Source organism: Lonchura striata, chromosome 11 (assembly GCF_050655825.1).
Source record: "Lonchura striata isolate lonStrDom1 chromosome 11, ASM5065582v1, whole genome shotgun sequence".
NCBI lineage: Eukaryota > Metazoa > Chordata > Aves > Passeriformes > Estrildidae > Lonchura > Lonchura striata.
In genome coordinates, this window is record NC_140713.1 from 23357132 (window position 1) to 23383004 (window position 25873).

Here is a 25873-nt window from a genome sequence, read left to right on the forward strand (position 1 = left end):
TTCACAAAACTTTGCTTTTTATTATTTGAAATTGGAAAAGGCTCCTTGGGTAACAATGATCAGGTGTAAAAGTAACACACAGGGCTTGCTCAGCTTTCCAAAACCTGGGTGAAGTAAGCCAGATGTTGATTTTACACATCCCATTCCTCTCAAAGTCACCAAGAAAAGAACAGCAAACCCCCAGCCCTTGGACAGGTGAGGTGGTTAAAATGCAAATTATCATGTTCCACATGGATATTCGTGGTGGTGGATGTCCAATGGTTTCCTCCCACTACCCTCTGTACAAAGCATTGATTTATGTTTCACCTTCATTTTAAAATACTTTTTATAATAAAGAGACTTACCCACACTCAAAACCTACAGAAAATGCCCAGATTAATCCATCAGTGTCATGTTAAAGTGGTGAGTGCAAAATACACATTGGAACGGGGAAGGGGGAGTAATCAATGACAAAACAAAAGTGCAGATTGCTTTAATTAAGCTAATGAACACAGACGAGCCAAGTGCTCTTTGCCTCAAAAGTTCCAAGGATTGCAATCCACACAAAAAACCAGAACCACACATTTGAGTCCAGCACACAAAGCACCCAAAGCTCAGTGGCACTCACAGTTTGGTACCTCTCTCTTCCACTCCACATCCCAAAGAATTCCCTGTCCCGCCGGGAAGGGCACAGGAGCCTTTGGCAGCTGAGCAGCACAGAGGATTAGTGGCCACGTGAGCAGCCAGCTACAAGACAGAGTTAACACATTACCATTCCCTAAACTAGCAAGTTGAGCCTAAACAACCCATTTCCACACAACACCCAACACGCCCATCAAGTTCCACTAGGTTTAAATTAATAAAAAGCCGAGAAAAATTCATCCTTGTTGAAAAGTAAACACGGAGCCAGTTGTGGCTTGGGCTTTTCCTGGGAGCACAGAATTCCCTTTTTCCCCAGCACACAATTTCCTAAGGAACTGCCCTCCCACTGCTGCTGTCCCAGCACTGCTGTTCACCCAAATTTACAAACAATTCCATCCTTTTTCCTCCTCCTCAGTAAAATCCAGCCTGACAAATCCCCGTGGAGGGCAGCGAGTCCCCCACAACCACCAGGCCTGAGCTCAGCACATTCACAGCTCTCAAACCCAAGGCAAACAAACTGGAGCTTTCATGTTCCTGTTTTCCAGCTGGCTAAATCCACGTGTTTTGACAACACAGGGAGCAGGATGGAGGAGCAGAACCCATCCCCAGCACACTGAACCAGACACTTGTCCCCAAATTGTCCCCAAGCCAGAATTCAGCTCCGGGTCTCGCAGTGGCCACTGGGGCTCTGCAACCTCCCTGCAAAGGCTTTGTTTGATCCAAAAGGCTCCTGCCAAGAGTATTCCTACCCCTGACAAGTTGTTTTCCATCCTCGCCAGCACTTTCCACCCATCTGGGATGAAGAAATCCAGCCAATTGTCCCCAAGATTTCCTGCAGAGCCAAAAGGACGAGGAGACGTCGGCAGCAGAGATTTATCACCATCTGCAGGGCCCCAGCACACATTATCCCTGTCAACAGCTCTCACAAAGATCCCAACGGGCTGCAAAACTGGGATTTGGGAGAGCAGTGGGGAATGCAGAGCTGTGCAGGGGGTGGAACAGCCTGTACCAAGCATGAGCAAGCCCAGCCAAGCCCAGCACAGCTTCCCACGAGGAAAGGCAGCACAGGGAATGCAGGAGCATCCCCCTCACCACTGGGGATCAAATCCAGACCTCCTGCTCCTAAATCTGTCTCCCCTTTCCCAACGATTCCAGAGCTGGGGGTTTTAACTCCGTGTTATCCTGCTTTGCTCTGGAAGCACTGGCACAGCCACGCACAAAGGAGCATCCCAGCATTCCCAAATCCATCTTCACTGGATGCTTTCCTCACCCTCAGCCAAACCAGAGGGAATTTTCTTCTGAAATGCCACGAAAGCCTGCCAGGCTTGGAGCAGCAGAAGGTGAGAAAAGGCATCAGAGGAACATTAATACAAAATTTGCTGCTTCCTTTGCTCCAGACAGAACGAAGCCAAGGGGTACCAGCATTTTTCCCTTTAATCAGGAATTATCCTGACGTTTTGAGGCCAGCCAGGTGAATTATAAATAAAAAGATGCCTCTACAAGGAGGGGCAAGGCAGAGCTGAGAAAATTCCCACAGGGCACCAGCCTCCACCAAAGCCCTTCTCTCCAGGCAGCCAAGCAGGTTTGGCCATCAGGAGACCCTTGGCACTGCCACTGGAAAGGTTCAGAAGGGACAAAGGGCCTGGAGAAGAGCAGATGGACAACTACAAACAGGTGACACCTTGCCCAGGTGACAAAGGACAGAGGCTACAGATACATCAGTACTTGGGAGAGTGACTCAAGCCTCAGGTACTTGCAGGGCAATCAATGCAATCTGGATTTTAATCTCCATTTAAAAAAAAAATTAATTGTAATTTAAAAAGCTAAAAGCAAAAATTATCAAGTCAGTTGTGTAAAATTTTAGGATTTTTTTTTTTTTGTGGGGATATTGAAGTGGGGAGGAATTTGCAATCAGAGCTACAGATCCAGCTGAAGAAGAGCTGGTTTTAGGGACAGGCAATGGGAACAGCAGCCCAAGAGCACATCTCCCATCCCTTTGGGCTGTTAGAACACAAGGCAGAACTGCAGCAGCCTAACAGCAAATTCCAACATGAACAGGCCACTGAGAAACCAAATAAAGCCCTAATCACAGAATCATTTAGGCTGGAGAAGATCTGAGATCGAGTCCAACCAATAACCCAGCACTGAACATCCTTAGCAGTCCCAGAAAGCTGCACCAAACTGGAAACCTGTCTGCAAAGCAGGCAGGAGCTCTCACAGAGCTCAGCAGCTGCAGCACAAGGCTGAGATGTCCCATTTCAGCCCCAGGGCCCCTCTGTGCCCACTCAGCAAGGCACAGAGAGCAGCCTCTGCCTCTCTCCCAGCCCGGGTGATCCCAGCTCTTCCCTCTGCAGGAAAACCTCTGACAACCACCCTGCTCCTCCTATTCACCAGGCCTGTAACAGCTCCTCACCCCCAGCACCAAGGCAGGCTTGCCACTCCTCACAAAGCTGCAAGAAACAAAGCAAAAAGTGCCCTAAATCACCTTGACATTCCCAGAGGTTTGGGGAGCTCTATCCAGAGAAACAGGAATTAATCCTGTGAGTGACATGAGCTGCTGCTCGCTGTCTCTGCTGGAGCCTGGCTTCTCACACAGATGAGGGAACACATGAGAGCCAGAAATGGAAAAAAGCCCTTGTCAGAGTGAGAAGCTGCTCACAGGCACTGGAACCAGGCAGGGACTGAAACTTCTCCACAGAAGGGGCCTGAAACCTCCCAGCACAGATACAGACACATTTACAGACCTAAAACTGCAGAGATGTAACAGCAGGGTTTTGTTAGACACTGATCTGGGGAGAAGAGAAGGGACCTGGAGTTTGTCATCACAGCCACAAAGGGCTGATGGTTTCTAGCACAACTCACAGCCTGGAGATGAGCACTGGCCAGGATTTTCCTGCACAGCACATTCTAAAGGGAATCTGCTCCCTTGTGCACCACATAATTCCCACTGGAGCTCAGATCTGCCACAAAACCATCTGGGATCAAACAAGTACAAGAAGAAAGGGAAAGGAGGGCTCTGGGAGAGGGGCAGCAGCACCCACCACTCCAGGAGCCAGAACAAGCCACACAGTACAAGGACAATCCCTCGTCACTCTGGACTCTGAAGGGCAAACCTGAACAGGAATGGCAGCCCTGGGGTCACACACCAGTGACATGTGGCACCTTCTGCTGCCCATCTGGTGGGCTCATCTCACAGCTGGGTTTCTTTTGGCTCCTTCCTGTGCCTTTTCAGACCCACTTTACAAGATGTGAGAAAATCTTTTAGGTACAAACCACTCTGAACACATCAGAGCTTTTGCAGTTTGCACCCATCTCCAGTCCCACACTCAGCTCCTGCAAGAAGGAAAAAAAATCATCTCAGCTCTCAGGGAGACACCCAGACCTGGAGCTTCAGAAACAGCACATCCAACAAGCTCCAGGAGCCAGGACAATGCTGCACACACTCATCTGCAGTGGGGATCCTGTCCTGGCTGAGGGAATTCTCCAGAGGAAAGCACACACTGCAATTAGCAAGGATGGAGGTATCACAGCAGCCCCTCTGGCATTGCTGCACCCACAGAAAGGTTTCTGGAGAGGAGGATGTGCTTTGGCACTGCCTGTTCCACTCTCCAGCTCTGACCAGAAGTTGGTTTTGTCCCAATACATTCTCTGCTTGCACTAAGGAAGGTCTGTTCCCTCCTCTGCAGGATCCCTTCAGCTCTCCAAAGCACAGACTGGGAAACAAGGACTTCTGGGGAGCAGCGTGGAGTGGCACAGAGGAAAGGGCAGTCAGGGATGTCTGAAGTGGGATGTGTGCACGTTTGGGGTACAAAGGCTTTATTCAAAGTGCATGCTTCTATCCAGAGGTACCGAGAGCGAGGACTCCCTGCCCCAGCCCCGGCTGGGGAGCGCAGCAGCCTTTGCCACCTCGAGCCCTGTCCTTCACCACAAACACTCATCAAGTAGCCATGGGCTGAATGTTCTTGAGCATCTCATCAAAGGCCTCCCGGGAAGGCGCTTGGGCGTTCTGGAAGGAGACCTTGATGCGGCTGTAGAGGCTGAAGGATTTGAGCTCCAGCCAGATGAAGCCGAAGCGGTCGTCGTCGAACAGGACGAACACCCCCGGCGTCCTCTCGGGGCTGGTGAAGCCGTGGCCAGCAATGAGCCCCGTCCCGTAAAAACTGCCAGGGGATGAGGACAAAACAGGTGTGAGAGCAGCCAGGATCACCCAGGATTTAGTTAAAAAATCAGCACAAAGCTCTGACGAAGCCACTCTGCCTGTGTGGCAGAACAGCGAGGTTTACACTCGGTTTTTCTATTAAGATAAGGAACTCCCCGTTGCTATTTGCAGGTTCCAGCTTTGGGTTATCCTAATCAGGACCCGCACACCAAAGCTGGGTTTTTCAGTATTTCAGCCCCCAAACCCATCTGAGATTAACTTGTGCAACTCAAGGATCAGCACAGGCTCAATCCTCCCAGAAAGCAAAGGCATGTTGAGAGCGTGACCAGAGAGGCAAAACTCAAGGGAGAGAAAAATCCAAAAAGCAGAAAAATCTATCAGGACCTGAGGAGGAATAAAGGTCAGTCAGAGCTCTGAGCAAGCAGCAGGTGGAGCAGGGCTTTATCCAAACACAACTGAGCTGTGACAGCAGGAGCCTTCTGGGATTAACCAGCTCTGGGTAGGTTTTTCCATGAGCACAGATGTTTGGCTGAAGGTCACCTGTCTAAGCCTCAGCTTTTGGGCTCTTTTTCCACACTTCATTTAGTGTGCTGCTTCACCAACTCCAGCTCCCATTCAGCACAGCTCTCTGCATGCCTGCACCTCCTGCTTGGGGTGCTCAGCACCTGCCAGAGCTGCCCCAAGGCACCAGAGGCCAGGGAAAGGTGGGAGAGAGCACTGTGTTCCCACAGCCAAGGACATGAATGACACACATGGGAATGGGAAGCAGCTTGAACAGTTCTAAATATATGAGCTGGGGAGCTCTGGGACATAAAACACACCAAAAAAAAAAGGGGGTGTGTGTGGAATTCAGAAGAGGTGCCAGCTTCTGAAGTAAATCTAGCAAGGAAGTGGGATGGCAGATGACAGCGTGGTGAGAGAGGGAACAAATCAGAGTGTGGGAAATTGGGCAGTAGAGGCAGGAACTAGAGGTTGTGGATTCCACATCCCTGGAAATGTTCAAGGCCAGGTTGGACAGGGATTGGAGCAACTTGATCTAGTGGAAGGTGTCCCTGCCCATTGCAGGGGTGGAAAAAGATGGGGTGTTAGGTCCCTTTCAACCCAAACCATTCTGGGATTCTGTGAAATCTGAGCCCAAGGAGCTGGGAGATCCACAGGCAGGTAAAGGACACACAAATACAGGACACACCTCATAGATTCCCCCTTCCCTTTTAAAAATGCATCAGCCATAAATCCACCAGTTACCAGACTCGGCAGGTGCGGGGATAATCCTCATTCCTCGATATCACTCCCATGGGCAGCACGAAGGGCTGGGAAGCTGAGGCCTTGTCCTGGGTCGTCCCCTCTGCCCCAGCTGCAGTCTCTTCCCCCTCAGCACCTTCTCCTCCCAGGGGGCTGGCAGGCTGGGAGGCAGCCTGCTGGGAATGCTCCTTCTCGTCCTGCCGCTGCTCCCGCTCCTGCTCCTCCCGCCGGACCTGCTCCTGCACCTCCAGCACGATGCGGGAGAGCTCGCTGAAGTCCCGCAGGATCTCGATGTCAGGCAGCTGCAGAGGATGTGCCAGGTCTATCTCCACAGTCTGCTGTCCAGCTGGGATGTTGGGATCTCCCTAAGGACAGGAAGGAACAGCACGGCTGCAGACACCAGTGCTACAGAGCCATCACCTGATCTCGTTAATAGTTCGCCCTGTTCTACAATCACCAAGCTGGCAATAAAAAAACCCTGCTTGGATCTTTTCTGCCACCTCTGCTTTCCCTCTCCCAGAACCAGAACTTTAAATCAAAAGCTGTTCTTGCAAGGGTGAAAGAAAGTCGAAGCTGCAGCTGCAGAATCCCTCCCTGCAGGGAGGAAAGGAGCTCCCCTGCCTGACTTCAGTGAAGAGCTGCCAACATCTGGTACCTGCTCCTCACACACACACAGGGGATCTCCAGTGACCTGCTACCAGCTGCTCACAGAAAGCAGCTGGAAGGGAAAGGAAAGGAAGGGGGAGCTTGAGCAACTTTGCAGAGAGCAGGTCCTGGTCACTCCATGTGTGCCGAGATTCACCCAGTGCCACCAATCCCCACGAGGAACAAGGTTTGAGCTGCCAGCTGCCAGACAGAACTCTCTCCTGCACATCCACTGCGAACACTTTCACAAGCAGAAAGGAAAATGCACTCACAGTGATCTTGGTGCCCTTGGCTTTCTTCCCATGAAAGCTCAGCATGACAATCTCCAGCCCGTGGCTCCCGTAGGTGCCTTTGAAGAGGCCGGGCTGGATGAGGTCCTCGGGGCTGCTGGGGGGGAGGTAGATGCGCCGGTACGTCAGGCAGTTGCTGTGCAAGACAAAAACACCAGAGAAGTCAAGAAAAAAAAACCCTCCCCAGCAGCAGCAGTGTGTTTGCATTCTGCTCCTCCAGCAGCTTGGGGATGTTGTCAAGACAGGCAGGATCTGTGTTTGCAGCAAGATCAGGATTTGCTTTAGAGCTCTGCAAGCACTTCCTCCCTCCCTGTGCTGCTCTCCCCACCATCCTCGTGAGCACACCAGGAGATTCCTGCAGCAAGGAAACTTCCTCAGCCCTTGAGATTGCTAGAGAACCTGGGAGTGAAGCATATTTAAACATCTGCTACAGTGAGATGGCTGCTAATAAAGCTTGGAGAGCTGGTTAAAATCCCCAGTTTCTCAGGGAGTCTCTAATTCCTGCACTACAAAGCACACTGACTAATATGGATAATAACCAGACACTCCTTGGGATCACAGGCATTTGCTCTGTCTTCAAATTAAACAGAGTTAAATGGCTCAAAAGCACCTTACTGTGCATAGTTATTGTGTAGAACTTGGAATCCTGTTCCTACTGCTGTCATTCCACCTCATCTCCCTGTGCAGCTGGGAAGCACTGCAGAGACACAACATTCCTCTGGCTGTGAAAGCCCATGGAAAAACCCATCTCAGGGAAAAATGCTCGAGTGTGCTTGTGAAGGTGCAGCAGCCCTTACTCATATTGGCTGGTGTAGATGAACTTCATCAGGATGAGCTCCTGCATGTGTTCGTGGAAAATGTCCTCCAGAGTCCGACCCCACTCCTCCCTCAGCCACGTCCGGAATTCCTGCAGCACGAGGAGAAAAGGGGGAGGATGAGGTCGTTTCAGTGATGTGCCCCAGGATGGCTTCACTGTGTGACTCTGTGACAGCACATTTCACTGGCAGAGCCACAGACAGGGCACATCCTCTGCCAAGGACAGGGAAACGTGGCTGGATTTGGGAACAAGCACGTGTTGTCTTGGAAATAGGCTGAAGGAGTAGTGATTCTGGTAACTGCCAGTGATCACACAATAAACAGGCTCCCCTTCAAATAAATCCCAGGTAGAAGCAGAAACCTCCTCAGAAGAAAGGCATGAGCATGGCCTGTCACTGCAGAGCAGCTCATCTACTCTTTCTCTCACAGTAACTCATTTGTGTGCCCACAAGCTGACTCCTGTGCCCTGTCCTGACACGCTCAACACAAAAGAAAAAAGCTTTTGAAAAGCACTGAGGGTTTAGGAGGTTAAATCCTGCTGATTTAATACTGATGCATCTAAATGTAAAGGGTGCTTTGAAAGCATCTCCTGGAGTATCCCAACTGCAGCTCTGACAACTTAATACCCTACCATGAGTTGGTGTGATAACAGCTTACACTGAGATAGCAGCCTGCCAAGTGATATTCCAAACCTGCCTCCTTTATCTTCCCAAGCCAGATCCTCCAATTTCCATAATGCCACACACACTTAACGTGGTGCTTTGAAAGTATTAAAGCATTTCTCATCTGCTGCAGCACCAGAAAACACTTCAGTAAACCTTTCACCCAGCTGTTTCCAATTAGCAGACAGACATTTTACAGCATTCCTCAGAAAGCAGCTGAAATATCAGATTTGTCACGTGGAACCAACTGGAAGCAGTACCTGGCACAAGTATTCATCCTGCCATTTACACCTGCATTTAAGCAATTTAAACACAGGTATTTCAGTCAGGAATCTGCCTTGCTGGGTAGGGCTGACAGACACAGGAGAAACAACCAAATGAAGCTTTGAATCCCTCGAGCAAGGCAAGCAGTGGGAAGGTGCCTCCCTGACCAGCAGGTATCCAAGTGCAGCTGGTGCTCACTGTGTTTGAAAGATCTTAATTATCTTAATTATATGAGATCAGTGCCTGGAGTGCTGCTGATGACCAAGATGTGCTGCTGAGCCTCCCTGGACAGGCCTGCTACCAAAACAGGAGGAAGGTGCTGGGGCTCAAAGAGCACCTTGACACAGAAAACTGCCTGAAACAGGGAATGAGCCAAAAGCTCCCAGCCTGGGGGTTCATCCATGCCCAATCACACAGGAATCAGAAGGCACGTCCCACACCCCTCCAGCAGGGAGATCTCAGGGAGGGGACACACAGAGAGGCTCAGTGAGAGCCCTGGCACAGCACTCACCTCCTGCCTGCCCCCTGACATCCGGTGGTGATCTGTCTGGTTGCACTTCGTGGAGAACTCGTCCTTCTTTACAATCTGTGGTTACCAGGGAGGAGAAGTGAACAGGTTACACAGCACTTTAGAGATACCTGGGATGATGTAGCTAAGACTGCTCACAGTAAATGCTTTACAAAACAAACATTACTGGATCTACTACAACAGAGAAATCATTCATTGCTACCGAGTGCAACAGCTACAGAACAGAGAAATGAAAGCGATAAAACCTCAATGCACTCTAATGAAAATAATCGTTTTAAGCTGCTTCCCAATTTCAGATTCCTCCTTTAAAGAAAAACAACCTGTCAGGAAGCTTTTTAAAATATCCAATGGATGCTGCATCACCTTCTCAAGGCCTCACCGTGGAGAGAGCTGCAGAACAGGTCTGTGTCTGCCTGGGCACCCTCAGCAGCTGCCCAAGGCCAGTTTACACATCCTTTCCCCAGCCTGTGCACATCCTGGTGCTCCCAGCCCAACAGAAAACAGCACAACAGCCTGGCTGTGCCATTGCCAGGGAACAAATTCAGAGCAGGCAACAGCCCACACAACTTGTCAGACACATAATGAGTGTAAAGCTGGTGCCCACACACGCAGCAGGGAGGTGAAAGCTGTTATCTCTGAAATAAAATTCTCCCATTTCCAGAGCCCAAGTGCACACACAATGCTGAGGGAGGCAGAGCTCACCTGGATGTGGCCATTGTGAGGTCCCTTGTGGCCATACATGCACTCCACCGTGGCACATTTCCTCTCCATGAGGTGGATCCTGAAGAGGGGCTTGAATCTCATGGGATCATCCACGTGAGGGTCATGAGGGGGCAGGTACATCCAGCCAATGATGAACAAACCATCCACCTGCAGAGGGACAGGCACAGAGCCCACGGGATCAGCTCTGCAGGATTCCTTAGGAGTCTGCAGCAAACTCTGAGGCCTCTCATGGCCCAGGAGCTGCAGAACAGCTTGCTGCATTCCCAAACAGCTTTCCAGCCATTAACCCAGACCATATGCACTCCCAGGGTGAAGAGGGTTTCTTTACAAGGCTTCCTGCACCACTGGAAAAAGCTCAGGCCTTTATTGCTGCGAATGACTTGCCTGGAGTGCAGGATCCAGAAGGAAAGACCACACAGCAAGTCAGACTCTAATTGGTTTGAGAGCTCCTGCTGGCAGATATTCCAGCAGATGAATTCTGCTTCCCATGACTATCCCTGCTTTTTGGATGAGGAGTTATTCGGCTTTACTGCTCAAAGAACACAGGAAGCAACACTTTCCTCTGACGAGAGGCACAGCCCCCTTCCTGCACACCTACAGAATCCCTTCCCTCAGAGCCTGCAATTCCAGAGGCAGGATATTCTCCAAACAGAGACACCTGAGACCATGGCAGTGCCACAAAGTCTTTCTAAGGTCCCAGGGGAAGTACTGATGCAGCTGGATGCCCTCTTCCACCAGTTCAGGCAACAGCATCTTGCAAAACCCAAAGGCCTCGTGATTTGTTCCGCTTGGAGCTGGCAGTTGTTGAACCTTGGTGCAGAGAACAAGAGCTCCAGGCAAACTCCTGGCTCAGCCCTCACAGTTCAGAGTCAAATGTTGTTCATTAACTGCTCTCCCAGCAGCACCAGAGCTGCCAGGCTCCACAGATCTTGCACCAGTGTCACTCTGCACCTGATGCCTGATGAGTCTTAGGGCTGGGGCAAAGGATTGCCAACCACGCAACTGCAAAGCCCTTTGCAAAAGGTTCAGCTGCAGGCAAAGAAAATGAAGAAAATGAACAGACTCCTGTGCCAGCCACTGGAGTATCAGTGTCAAACTCTAAATCAAGCCTTTCCCTCAAACACTGATCGTGTTTTCTACCTGCTCCTGGGGCTGTTTGGTATGGAGCTGAAATATAAAAACTGTCTGGAGAAAGGTGGTGGTGATGAGAATCCCAGAACCATTCCGGCTGAAAAAGAGCTCCAGGACCATCAAGTCCAAGCTGTGAGCAATGCCCACCCACAGCAACGAGTGCCACATCCCCTCCAGGGATGGGGATCCCACCATGAGCAGCCCCTTCTGTGTTTAACAACCTTTGCTGTGAAAGAATTCCTTCCGATGCCTAACCTAAGAGAAACCAAGAAAGAACCATGCAGCACCCTCTGCATCCAAATCAATCATTTAAGGGCTGACTGCTCAGACTTTTTAGTGGTCTGGGAATGGCTGCCAGTGTGAAAAAGCAGCTCTGAGCCCCCAGAAGGCCCGGGCTGAGGCTCTCACTCACCACCACGTTCAGCAGTCCCCCGTAGGGCCCGATGTCTGGCTGCCACAATCCCAGGATGTGCCGGTAGCGGTGCAGCACTGGGGAACAGGGAGACACTCCGTGAGCACATCCAGCCAAGGAACTGGGATTTTGGGAATGAAAACCCTGCTGGCCAGGCTGCACACAGCACCCACAACTGCATTTTCTCAGGAGGAGTGAGTGCGTGCAAGCTGAGCCCTCCCCCAAACTCACATTTATGTTCTTTATTCCTGGCCCTGTGGAAGGGCAGAACCACCTACCTCAGCAGGAATTCCCAAAAAAACTTTTGCAACACAGTCCCATTAATGCAAACCACACAATATAACCAGAGCTAAAAAACAAAAGCATCTGCTGCCTCCAGTTACAAAAAATGCACTCGATGCTTCACACCGCAAAGCAACAGAAAACAGGGAAAGGCAGGAAGGTAGGAAGGAACAGGGAAATTGGAGTATTTTGAAAGCATTTCAGTGCCTTGTGTAGACAAACTTGGTTCCAGAGTTAAGCATCCTTAGAAACAGCCACTGGGAGCACGGGCAAAGCACATGGATCACTCCAGCTTGGGAATCTGGTGGTGTGGCCACATCAGTCAGGGCCTTCAAAATTCTCCAGAAGCAGCTACACCTCAGCTCAGTTCTACACTACACCTCAGCAGTGCCCAAAAGCTGCTTCCAAAACCTACTCAAAATCTACCCCAGCAGTTAAGGCTTCCCTGTTTCTCATCTCAGAGCCAGCTGTTCCTCCAATCCCACCTAAATAGAGGAACATTTGCAACAAGCAGGAAAAAAGGGATTTTACAGAATGTTGTGAGGAAAGCTGAGAGCTGGGACCTGCCTCCAGCCCTCACACAGCCATTCCTCTTGTCCATCTAATTCCATTTTGTCCATCTTGGTTTCCTCACAAGACCAGTAACCTTCCACAAGAAGATATTACAGAGTCTGGCATTTTGGGCAGGAACAGCAGCATGGAAACCTCATTGTTTCCATGAGGATAGCAAGAAGATATTTCGCTGATATTTCACAAGTCCATGGCCACCTCAGAAGGCCACAGTAACTCATTTTAACCTCCAGGACTGACTTGAATAATAAGGTTGTGTTTGCATCAATTTAAAAGAAGAATTGTGTCTCAGTGCAGCTGTTCCAGCAGCTTTGTTGCATTATTTATTTCGGACAGCAAGAACTACAGGAGTGGTTTTATTCCACCAAAAGCAAGAATTTCCGCAGGAGTTTAGGATGGCAGGGAGGGATGTCCAGAGCTGCTGAGCTGGAGGAGTCTTTTTCCTGGGCAGTAAACAACTTCAGACTGGTCTGGTTTCACCCAGGGAACCAAGTGCAGCACAAACAACACTAAGGCAAGCAGGCAAACCCCATTTCCAGCTCAGTAATTACATGTTAATTAATGGAATGAGCTGCTCCGCCCACCACACTCTGCCTTCTACCCTGTCTGCCACAGAGCTGATAAAACCCGGCCTTTTTTAATGTATTATTATCTTTTAGGACAGAAAGCTAAGCTGTCCCAGGGGGATGAGGATGCCCCTCCTGGCCCAGCTCCTGTCAGGAGCAATTTCAGAAACAGAGCTGAGTTCTGAACACAGGAGGCCAAAAAAAAAAAAAAAAAAGCCATCTACTTCCAGAACTTACTGAAGAAAATGCTGGTGCTTGGCCAAAGGCCCAAACAAGTCTCAAAACACAGCTCAGTTTTCAAGCCTGGGCTGTGTCTGAGCTCCAGCAAAACAGCAGCTATTATAAATTGCAGGGAAAACCTGATTAATTCCAGCTCTGGCTCTTCCTGGTAGGAGACAGGGTGGATCTGGCAGTTTTTTCCCTTTCTGCTCCTCGAAAGAAAACAGCACTTGGGTCTTTCTCCAAGCTTTTCCACTGCCTCTGCTCAGTCCTGGAGAAGCCTCTTGCCTATCCAAACTTCTGAGTCCACATCCTGCCAAATCACAAAACCACATCCACTGGATGCTCCAGGACAGCTTCACCCAGCCTGGATATTCCCCACGTTCCATAAGCAGCTCTGCACACCCTTCAGATGGGAAGGGGGCTTGAATCCAGCTGGGAATGGGCTTGGAAAAGCAGGGAATGCCAAGCTCCCACTGACAAAAGGCTGCCTGGGCATATCCTGACCAGGAAAGACCCAGCCCACTGCAATTCCCCCAAATTCCTGGGATGCAGGAAGGTCTCTAGAAGCAAAATCAGCTGGAGCAATGTAAGCAGGGCCCTGGTTGGTGATACATGACCTGCTCGTGGGAAGAGCTCAGAGTAATCCAGGTGAGCTCAAAACCCTGGGGAAAATGATCTGAGCTCACCTGGCTGACCCTGCATGAACAGGAATTAGGGAAGAGTTCCATGGAAAATCCTGACAGCACAGGAGAGGGAAAAAGGGGAAATGGGCCATTGCATCTAAAACCACATGGGCTCAGAACCACGGAATCATTTAGGCTGGATAAGACCTCTAAGATCACCAAACATCCAAGCTTTTCCCCAAGAGAAAAGGGACACATCAGAAAATTGGGGCTGCAGCTAAAGAAATAACAACTGAGGGAACAGAACTAAATGCCATTGAAGTTTGGAGCAAACATCCAGTCTCTAAAGGAATCCATGTTGCAGCCTGGATTTGCTTCTCCTTCCCTCCAGCCCCAGAACACAGCTGGTGCTGACAGGTTACCAAACCCAAAACTTCATCCCAATTCCTGCTGTAGTCCTGCTGCTGGGCTGTCCTGACTCACATTAAACCCAAAACTTCATCCCAATTGCTGCTGGGCTGTCCTGACTCACATTAAACACAAAACTTCATCCCAATTGCTGCTGTAGCCCTGCTGCTGGGCTGTCCTGATTCACATTAAACCCAAAACTCCATCCCAATTCCTGCTGTAGTCGTGCTGCTGGGCTGTCCTGACTCACATTAAAGTCACCACCTCCCCTGCATGGCCCCTGCTCAGTTCTTCCCTCAGCACAGGGAATTCTGCAGCATCCACTCATTAAAGTGTGGGAAAAACTCCATTCCCAAGCAGCAGTGAGTTTGTAACTGGAGTCTGACAAACTCTGCAGACCCAAAGGAGCATCAGAGACAGCTCAACACCCCCTCCAAATAAAAACCAAATAGTCCTGGCTTCCTTAATTGATGTAAACTAATCAGCCTTCCCCCTCAATTGCTGCTGAACACTAAACTCTGAGGGTTTAACTATTCCTCCCTCAACACAACACAAGGAGGGGAAAAAAAGGTTATCCAAAGTGAGGAAGGCAAATCACAATGTTTAAAACATTAGCACAATGTTGCCTAGAGAAAGAGCTGGTGCTTAAAAGGATTCAGTGTGCAGGGAGGGAATTGCTATGGGAACACTCAGCATTTTTTACTGGAAAGGGCTGTGGATTTCACCGTGGCTCACTTGAATCACGACAAAGCTCTTTGCCAGTCCAGGGCTGCCTTTGGGAGGCCTCACCAAGGTATCTGAATTCTATCCTCAGAGAAAGGAGCAATTCCCAAGGAGCAGAGTGAGTGCTCCTGCTGTGTGCAAAGAGATCCTCAAAGAAGCACCTCAAAAAAACCCAGCACACCTCAGTGCCCACCCTGCTCACGCTGCCACCCTGCAGGGTGCCAGGGCTCCTGTGACACACACCAGCCACTGTGGGAGCCCAGGACATCCCTCTGCCTGCCTCAGACCCTGGCAGGGGGCTCAGAGACCTTGGCACAAAGTCAAAACCACCTGTGGCTTCCATTTTAGCCCGTGGAAAAAGCTGCCGAGTCTGTGTGAAGAATTACAAGCCACAAGGGTTTAAGTAGTGTGATAGTTGAGTTAGCACAGGGTGGAAAAGTAGAATTTCAGGGTTTTTTAGACTAGGATTCAGGGGGTCAAGATGGAGGGATTTGGGTGTGTCCTGACCTTCTTCTCATTCTTCTTGTCCTCCATGTCTTGCTGTGATGGTGAAACTTTTCTATTGGTTTAAGGCAGAGACACACTGTCCAACATAAATGATAGATATTGGCACATTATTGTAAACATAGTACAGGTAGTTTTGGGTATAAAATGTAAATGCTGCCCGAAGAAGCACACAAAATGCCATGGCTTCCTTGCTAGACAGAGCTCAGCAGGTCAGAGAAAGAATGTTCCAGATAAGGAAAAATAAACAACCTTGAGAAGGCGACCCTACGCATTTCAGATTCCTTCTTTGGCAGCACGGGCTGGGAAAGGACTTTTACACTCCTGGGGTCACCCCAGCACCGCAGACCCCGAGAAGCCAGCACTGGTGGCACCTCCCTGCTGTGCCAGGGTCAGCCCCAGTGCTTTGCCCCAAGGCAGGGCACACTCCATGCAGCAGCCCGGGCGTGCTGGGTGCAGAAGCAGCAGCGGCAGCAGCGGGGTACGTACGGCAGGTGTAAACATCTCTGTACTCCATGTGCTCGTAGTCGGGCAGGATTTTCATAAAACGCCCCGACTTCACCCGAGGGTTTATACCTGAACAGACAGAGCAGGGTGAGTGCCAGCAAACTCTGCTCCACTGGGAGCAGCAAACACTTCCAGGGAGCTGCATCAACCACGCAGGAGAGTCCTGCTCTCTCCTGACTTTGCTTCCTGTTGTTTCCGTCACCCTCAGCCTCACGTGAGCAGGATTTCTCACACAGAATTTGTTCCAGGTTGCCACAGACATTATTTACAATTGGCAGCCAGTGGAATCCAAGTCCTTCCTCAAATTCTGCACTGCTGCCTCGAGAAGAACAAGTCACTCCACGGGCAGCAGTCCAGGCCTTGGATTAGCTCTGCTTTCAGGCACTTGAGCTCAGCTCCCATTTTCCCACACCATTTCTCACAGAAGCACACTCAGGAATGGAAAAGTCCATGCAGTAATCCCAGATTAACTCCTCTGCAATTAAAGAGGTTTATGGGCCAGTAGAGAAAATGGAAACTGCTCCTGGCACAGGGCAAAGTGCAGAATCTGAGCAGAGCAGCTGACATGGGGCATCCTGAAATCCAGGAACAGCTGCCAAGCATTCCCACTTTGGAATAACCATCCCTGCTTGGGATTGCTGTGGGGGTACAAACACAAACCTTCCACAGAAGGGCAGGAAAGGCCATCACAGGGGTGCTCCTCACACATCAAGTGTGACCCTTTGCTAATGGATGACATGGATTTGGAAGCTATGCATGGAAACTTAGGTGTGAGACAGATTTATTGCAGGTTATTAAAATAAATAACCTGATTACACTCTGGAAAGCTGGAAACAGTGGGAATGTTTAGGAAAATATGCCACAGGCTTGTCCTCTCCTCAGCCTCCCCGCCCACAGCCATGGCTGGGAGATACTGCGCTGGAGAGTCACCACTGCCCTGAGCCAGTAAGGCCATTTTTACCCAAAACTTGTGCATAAAAACCTCTAAATATCACTTTGGTGTCTCTGAACCACAGAAGTTCTGCAGTGAAAAGGACTACAGGCCCTGAAGAGGTGTTGTGCCAATTAAAAATGGCAATGAAGAGCTGAGATCTGACCTGGTATGTGCTGTGTGGTGGCTGCCACCACACAAAGATATGGGATTAAACTGGAATTAAGGGAGGCCTCGAGGGTTAATGGGATTCCTTTGGGGATATCTGTGTGCTGGCTCAGCATCACTCAGCCCTCCCAGCCAGGAAAATGAGGCAGTTCCATCCCTAGAGTGGTGTGCAATAGGGAGAGATATTAGGTGATGAAATAATTTTCCTGTGGATGCTCAGCAAATCTGTTAAAGATGGGATTAAAGCCCTTCTGCCTGTTCTTCTTCCCAGCTTTAAGATCAGTGCTTGAGGTCATTGATACTTCAAGGTTCTAAAGGGTCCCACACCCAGAGACATTCCCAAAACACACAGACACCTCCTGCCAGGCTCTCTTCCTTCAGGGAATGCTCATCCCTTTCCCACTCTCCTACAGCCATTTCCTTTCACTGAGATCAAAGCTTAGAAAAAAAAAAAATCCGTTAATTCCCTAGCAAGATCTGAAAATAGCAAAACAGGATGAAAAAACCCTCAATACACCTCATTAAAAAAATTAAATTCCATCCTCTTTTCCCACCAAAGGATTGGGAGGCACAGAAATCCTGACTCTTGGTATTAAATAAAACTCCAAACATGTCAACTTCCCAACGAAAGCCTTGCAAATCAGCCTGAACAACTTCTGCCATCAAAGTTTAATAAATATTCAACATTTCTGTGCTCTCCAAATTGGTATTAAGCAAGATTTGGATTGGCTTCATCACTTACGTTTGGCGTAAACATCTTGACAGGACACTCCTGTGATCTCCAGCTTCCTCAGGTTTTCACACACTCCATATTCTGCAACAACACAGGAAAAAAAGAGTCAACTCTGGCACAAAAAGTTTTGGAGTCTTGACATCAGCTACTGAGATCTGATTTGTGCTTTCTTGAAGCTGCCAAGGCAGACCAAGAATTGGATTTTTTGCTTTAAAAGCCGGATTCCATGGCAGAGTCCAAGACGTTTCATAAGCAATGCCTGCAACAAACACACCCAGCAAAGTCCCAGCTGCTCACATCTCGGCCAGGAGGGGTGTGAAATGTGGGAGACATCCCCATTCCAGCTGGGATTGTGTGCCTGTTCCCAGGAAATCACTGCTGTGTGCAGCAATTAGCTGCTCCCACCGAGGTACCGACAGGGAAAACTGCTTATCAGGGTCCTAAAGGAAAGGTCACAGGCTCGGAAAACAATGAAATAGAGACATAAAACAGGCCCCAGCATGTATAAATATGGTTACACTGAAAGCAGATCAGATTGAGACAGGGCTGCTGTACAGTCAGATGCCTTTGATTTCTTCCAAAACCCCCTGAAAACAAAGGGAGTTGGAGATTTCGGAGCAGCTTTGAAGCAGAAAATGAGATTCTCTCATTTTCAGGAAGTCAACGTTGAACTTCTAAGAAACTTGGAAAAAAAAATAGAAGCAAGTATTAATGTCTTGATGCCAGGAATTCTCAGAAGAGCAGAGGGAGGAAATGAGAGGAGGGAGATCCCAAAAAATGAGCAGTGACAATGCCACCCTGCTGCAGTGACCCTGACAGATCTCAGTACAGAGAAGTGCCCTCCTTTACATGCACAGATCAAACAGGAGCTTTCCTCAGCAGCACAAACACCTGCCAGGTATTTGACACAAAACTGTATCTCTGTAGACCCTCATCAAGTCATTAAAAACAAAAAGTGTATCCTCAGCTGAGCATCCTTGAATCAACAACTGTGGCTGTGAAGCACCACCTAACGCTGGAAACCTGCTGCAGGAGAGAACTCAGGTTTCAAATATGAGAAAAGCAGGAGGTTCCCTGAATTAATTCAGCCTCCTCCTGTCTATAAATACAAGCACACGAGGAGAGAGCTTTACTGGCAGCCTGTCTCCAGGGAATAAACATCCTCCAAGATGAGGGGGGCACAGGGCACGACAAACACACTCCATCCAAAAATCCCTCCATCAAAAAATGCCAGGGCCAGTGGCAGAATTCCTGCTGGCTCCTGTAGGCAAAGCCAGAGGAAGCTCTGAGGGTTCTCAGCCCCAAGGTGGGCTGGGGAAGCACAATTAGCAGAGCTGAGCTCGCAGGAAGAACAGCCCAGCACAAACAAACCATCGAGTGCTGGGGCTCTGCCAGCTGAGTGCTGCAGATCCATGGAGCCACAGCTCCACGGGAGCCTGGCAGTGCAGAGCCAGCCTGCCAGAGCCCCCCAGGCTTCCCAGCACTGCTCTGCACGTGAGAGAGGGATGGGAGAACACAGCCAGGGGAAGCAAATACATCCAAGGGATGCAGGAATAGTGTAGAATGTCCTCAGCTGACTGGAAAGTCCTTGGAAAAGGGCAGGAAGAGCATGGCTTGGGAACAGGCAACTCTTGTGCACCTAAACAAAACTCACTTGGCCCCGGTGATGCCTCAGGTTTTAACTTAGATATTTTTACATTCTGTGCTGCTTTGGTGTGTGGGTCTGGGCTTCATATCAGAGGATGGTGAGCTCTGTGCACAGAGCAGGGAGACAAAACAATTCCTGCTCCAGCTGGGCACCAAGGACAAATGATCCAAACCTCAGCCCAGGAGCACAAACAGCGTGGGCTGGAGAGAGAAAAACAAGCAGGGTGGGACTGATGGGCTGGAGCTGGAATGGGACAATGAACTCCAAGGTGCCAATGGAGCAGAACTGATCCCAGGGAGAGCCCCGGGAGCGCTCGTGCATTTTGGGAGCGTTTTGGTTCACCTTGGGGTCCTTTTGGGACCATTTTGGTTCACCTTGGGTTCATTTTGGGACCATTTTGGTTCACCTTGGGGTCCTTTTGGGACCATTTTGGTTCACCTTGGGTTCATTTTGGGACCATTTTGGTTCATCTTGAGTTCCTTTTGGGACCATTTTGGTTCACCTTGGGTTCATTTTGGGACCATTTTGGTTCATCTTGGGTGCAGCCCTGGCTGGGCTCTGGTGCTGCCCAAGGTGGCTCCATGGAGGAGATCCTTTAATAAATCCCTGATTTATTCCTTAGCTCTGCCCAGCTCTGTTCCAGCTCAGCCCTCCCATGGCATCCCCAGGACAGGTGAGATGAGCCCTGGCCACTGCAGGCAGGGAAGGGATTTGTACTGCAGGGCAAGGGGAGGAGACACGTAGAGGATCCTTCCCAAGTGGAATCTCCAACAGCACCAAGAGTGACATTCCCTCCTCCCACAGCTTCCCAAAGCCTTCTCCCTAATCCATGAATCCCTCAAGCAAGTGCCATGGGAGATCCACCACCAGCAGTTACCTCCAAATACCAGGGTGGGGAGGGATTTGATGGCAAAGCTTCATGCAAAGGCCCCTGAAAACCTGCAGTGAAATTTTATGAAAGCCAAACCGTTAATAAAGTGGTTGTAATTCCAATCTTAACTGGAAAGATTCAAATAAACTCCTCTAAATAATAATAATAAAAAAATAGGATTTCTATATTGCTACACACTATTTGTCACTAGGTATCCAAGAGAGTATTAGCAAGAAAAAAATAATCTCATCCTAATGTGCTTTAAGACTCATTTTATAACCAATTCTTATCCTGGTTTGGTCAGCAAACAGCTACAGAGAGTGAAAATGCCACAGTGATGGCTGAGCTCCATAAGTGCATTACTGCACCTCTTCTGACCCAGCTGCTCATACCAGCATGGCCATTTTATGGGAAAAATCAATTTTTTGGCTCACAGTGGCTAAAAAAAAAAACAAAACTCCAAATGTCATAAGCAAGAAAAGCTTTTGACCCATCTCCTTTTAACCCAGAAGACAAGAGGGACATAAATCAACAGCAAACATAGCTTCAAGATAATGAGAGAAAAATAAAAAGGTTTTCTTTACAGAGAACAGAAATCCCTTTCCAAGAAAGATCTGAAGGGCTTGAGCTTCCTGGAAAATTCCACTTCACTGCAATTAAATCTATTTTAAGGAAACGTATCTGAGAGTAAAGTATTTTTATTTTAATAGTCACCAAAATTCACACCCTTGGAAAATGGCTACTTAATCCTGCTTGCAAAGGAAGGCTGGAAATTGGTTTTCAGGTTCCCACTGACCAGCTGGAAAGGCTGCTGGTTTATAAGGAGTGCTGATTTCCCAAGCACAGGGACATGCTGCTGTTTCCATGGTCACATGCACGGGATTTGAAGGACTTGGAGAAGCAAGTCTCCATTTGGTATGAGCTGCACTAACACTTCTGCAAGTGGCATTTATCCCTGCCCTGCTCCCAGCACTCCCAGGCCTCACCTTCCCTGCTCCTCCCCAGGAGAAGCTGTGCCACCTTCACCCTGCATGGACTATTCAGGTTAAAAACAAGCAAGGCTCTTCCATCCTGGGTTGCTCACATCAAAGCCCAAATTCCTGCTTTTCTGCTGCCCTTCCCAGCATGGCAATGCCAGGGAGCTGCTGGAAGCTGGGTGTGCACATCCACAATTTTGAGGAAATGAGGATGTCTGGCAGAGCTTGATCATTACTGAACTTCCACTGTGTCCTGGCTAATCAAATCTTCCAATTATCTCTGGATAAATGCATGTTCACAAGGCTGGACACAGAACAGAGAGGATAAAAACTCACTGAATTATTCCAGATCCCAGAAAAATGGGAGATTCTCAGGTTACCAGCTCTGAAGTACCAGGTGGACAAATTTAGAACTGGCTGCTTGTTTCCAGAGGTTGAGCAATCAGATTAAAACACACCCAGTCCTCTCCCAAACATTTCTTCCAGGGGAAGGCCTGGGGTTCCCAACGAGGAACAGGAGATTTGATGTGCAATGAATGCACCCATTTGTGGAAACCCTAAAGCAGAGGGTGGGCAGCTTCAGATGTGCAGCTTGCAGACAGGTCTGAGACTCTCTGAAGGGCAGCTGAGAGTGTTGAGCACCTGCCTGAGCAGTGAGGAACAGCCAAGCACTGCCAGGCTGGAGTTTAAAAGCCTGGAAAGGTCATCAGAGAGGAAGAAAAGCCACAAACTAACACCCTACACGAGGTTTTCACCTCCCACAAAGGGAAGTTGGAGCCTTGTGACTTATGAAAGCCACCCTCACCAGGGCACAGCTCTGCAAGAAATGTTGTGGCAGCATTTGTGCATCAAACTCCTGCATGGATGGCTTGGAGACTTTTAAGAGCTGAACCCCACCCAAAAGTCTCTTTATTGAGTGTACAAACCACATTTCCCACCCTTCTTTTCCTCCTCTTTCCACACAACCTGAAGGTCACAAACTTCAGCACCTTGGCTGACATTTTCCAGCAGGCCCAAAAGCTGCTGGAGGTTGTTTTCACAAACAAAAGCCTTTTCTTCCAAGCTCTAGAACTGGTTATTTTGCATTGCTGGTCTGTTCCCAGCTGTTCTGCTGCACTTGCCCTGCCCTGGTTAAAGATGAAAGAAATGAAAGATTAAAAATGGACTATAAGGTGTTAATCAAGGTAGGTCAGGCCACCAGCCAGGGTGACACGAGCTTTAATTCTGCTCCTGCTGCAGAGACCAGCAATCTCCTATTTATAGAAAACATGGAAGTGACTGCCAAGGAAGCAACCCAGAGACATTGTTTACCCCAAACAGTTGCAATGATAAAAGGACAACAGCTCTGCCAGTCGTGTCAGGGTTACACAACTCCCCCTGCTCCACCCCAGCTCCCCACCAGCAGCAAAAGCCACTCCACTTTCAGGCAGACAAGTCCTTTGGACACTTGGAATAATCACAGCATGTTTTCAGACTGACCTACAGCTGGGCTGGCCCAGAGCAGGGCAGAACGAGTCACCAGCACTGCATGGACTGAGGCTCCATCCAGCCTGGGGCACAGCCAGGCTGCTCCTGCCCAAGGGAGAGGAAAACCAGCCAAAACAAAGCCCTGCAACAACAGCTTCTCCCAGAGAAGCTTCTCTCTGATCTGATTATTTCAGGATTCTTTCCTGCCTCTGCGCTGCTGTGCACTCCTAAAAACAGAAGTGGTTTTGCACATGCAGCTGACAGCAAGATGAAGTTTCCCAGCTACTTCTGGAACGTCGTGCTGATGATCCTCGTGGAGCCCTTCCAACTCAGGATATTCTGTGATTCCATGATCATCAGGAGGCTTCAGACTGAATAAAGCAGCAAGGCACACGTGCTCCTGTTCTGTTTTTAGGACATGCAGCCTCACAACAAGGCTCAGGCAGACACAAACACTGAGCTCAGATAGGAATTAGTTTTGGAAAAGATTACAAAAAACGATGACATTTTGTGTTTACATTTTATGTTTGACTATCAGTGTATGGCTGTGCAGAGGCACAGCACAGAATATTTTAAGTTTTAAATGTGTATTTATTTACCAACACCTGATGTTTACCTATAAAATAATGCCCAATTTTATACTCATATGTACAACCATTCAAATGCAAAGCACCACAAACAGCCTGAGAAGTCCAGCTGAGGAACTGCTTGGAAAACCAGAGCTGGTTAAGAGATTCAGAATCAGTTTCTCCATGGCAGGAAGATTTTGGCCAGGAACTGTCCCTTTTCTGTTCAGCACGGCTTGGGTACCTGCCTTTGGTACAGGAGCCACTGCAGCAGCCACCAAAGCACTCTCTGACACTGCTTGGAATGGATATGTTGGGAAACTGGAGAAATTACATGCAAAGAGAATGAAAATTTGGTTTATACCCCTCTCACCTGGCAGTAAGCTAAGGGCCATAGACAAAAGTGCTGTCTTGATACCTTCCCCTCCTGTCCAGATTAGTTTTATCCATACAAATTCTACTGTTTCCTTCATTTCCTTAAATTTCAGCTGAGCTTTTGAACATTGGAAAGAAAATCCAAGGAGCAGACGTGAATTTGATAAATAAATGTACATCCCCATCAGACCTAAGTCAGTAGGTCTTTTTTACAAGCCAACCTAGCCTAGAGTTAAAAGTGACATAGATTTCTATATACATATTTTGTCAGGATCATAACCTATTAAAATAATTAATCAGGGAAGTTTTGCAAGCCATTCATCAAACACACAAATCTCCATGCCAACCAGAAAGAAGTATTAACACCATCTCATTAGCCTGTCTCCTAAAACCAGGGTTAAATTATCAGGACAATGCTGAATTATGAAATAATGCTTTGGTTCACATTTTCCAGGTGCAGCCTTTGTGATGTCCAAAGGTTCTTGGGTAGTGCTGATAAGGCACAAATTCCTTCCTGCAAGGTTTCAGGCACTCCACCAGATCCCACTGCAGGCATCCACTGACATCCCCAAATCTCCCATCCCCGTGGTATTAAAAACAGAAAGCAAACAGGAAAATACACATGACTTCATGCGCTGGCAGGATGGCAGCGTTTGGAGAGAGGATGAGCACAGCCCTGGGAGGTGGGACAGGACTGAAATAGAGAGCACAGAGAGCCACAGCGGAGGGAGGAAGAGGATGAGGAGTAAGGAGGGAGAACCGCGGCCTCCCGGGCCTTCACATCAGCAGCACAGCATCCTTGCTCCAGAGGATTCCTGGAAAAGGCACACCCGGACCTGGGAGCTCTGCACAGCGGCTCTGCAGCTCCCCAAAGATGCCCTTACCCAGGCTTGGCCTCCTCCGGGCCCAGCTCCCGGTGTATCCCCAGGAATCCCAAGGTCCCCCTTTTCTCCCCCGGTGAGCATTCCCTGTCCCCGAGATTCCCCGAGGCCATGCTACACGGAGGAGGCATCATCTCCCAGCGCCTGCTCCCATCCCATTTCCCCGGGGGACAAGCCCCGCTCGATGCCCTTTGCCGCGAGTGCCACCACCAAGGCAGCGCATCCCAAGGGACCGAGCCGTGCCCGCTTCCGCACAGGTGGGAGCCCAGCACCCCAAACCTGATCTCTGTCCTGCCCCAGCCCCAAGCCAAGTGCCACCACCAAGGGACGCGTCCCGAGGGACCGAGTGCATCCCGAGGGACCGAGCCGTGCCCGTTTCTGCGCCCCGCACCCGTGGGAGCCCTGCGAGCCCGCAGCCCAAACGTGCTTTCCGTCCCCTCCCGCGTCCATCCCCTCTGTGGCACCCCGGCGGCCGCAGCCCGTGCCTCCCCCGCGGCCCCGGCCGCGCATCGCTCGGTACCTTCGCGGCAGCGCCGCCGCCAGATCGTGTCGGTGCTGAGGATGCGGCGGAAGGTGGTGCACACTCGGGCCAGGCTGGGCAGGTCGGTACCGGGCAGGGAGCCGAAGATCTGCACCAGCAGCTCCGGGGGTAACTCCAACAAGGACAGCGGAGCCCGCGCGGCCGGGCAGGCCACGACAGAAGGCGGCAGCGGCCGCCCGCCTTCAATGCGCTCCGCGGCTTCATCGTCCTCCGTGACGCCGCCGCCTCCCGCTTCCTCGGGGTCCGTGTCGGTGTCGGGCTCGCTGTCGGCGGTGCCGCAGCGCTGCTCCCTGGCCGAGCCGCGCCGGCGGCAGCCGCGGGCCGGCCCCACGCCGCACAGCCGGGCGCACACGGCCATGGCCGCCGCCGCTCTGCCGCCGCCGCGCCGCCCTGCCCGCCGCGGCCCGTGCCCGCCGCGAAGCCCCGCCAATCAGCGCGGCACACCCGCCTCCGGCCCCGCCCACCGCTAAGGCCCGCCAATCAGCGCGGCACACCCCGCCGCTGGGCCCCGCCCACCGCTAAGGCCCGCCAATCAGCGCGGCACACCCCGCCGCTGGGCCCCGCCCACCGCGCGGATCCTCCAATCAGCGCCTCCTGATCCGGCCGCGCCACGCCCCCGCCGGTAGCGGACGCCGGTCCCTCACCGACACCGAGGTGCGGCCCCCTAGCGGGCGCACCGACAGCGCCATGGCGGCGCCGGTGCCCGGGAACCGGGCGCGCTGCGGGCCGCTGCAGGGCTGGGGACACGTTCACCGCGTGTGTCCCGCCTCCTGCTGCAATTCCATGGGAAAAACAGACATCTTTTCCCTTGGGAAA

At 50.3% G+C, this 25873-nt stretch overlaps 1 protein-coding gene across 2 annotated transcripts; it reads right to left on the minus strand.

Moving 5' to 3' along the window:
- FBXO31 (F-box protein 31) lies at positions 1-25430 on the minus strand. Of its 2 annotated transcripts, XM_021537947.4 has the most exons (10): positions 25037-25430; positions 17741-17812; positions 15882-15968; positions 11495-11571; positions 9931-10098; positions 9211-9285; positions 7755-7864; positions 6940-7093; positions 6026-6387; positions 1-4781 (listed from the first exon to the last, which is right to left on the minus strand). In XM_021537947.4, the coding sequence occupies exons 1-10, from the start codon at positions 25413-25415 to the stop codon at positions 4559-4561; spliced, it is 1707 nt and encodes a 568-aa protein (XP_021393622.1). In that variant the 5' UTR covers positions 25416-25430; the 3' UTR covers positions 1-4558. The 2 variants fall into 2 exon arrangements, with proteins under 2 accessions (XP_021393622.1, XP_021393623.1); XM_021537948.4 differs by lacking the exon at positions 15882-15968.
- Positions 25431-25873: the final 443 nt, after the last annotated feature.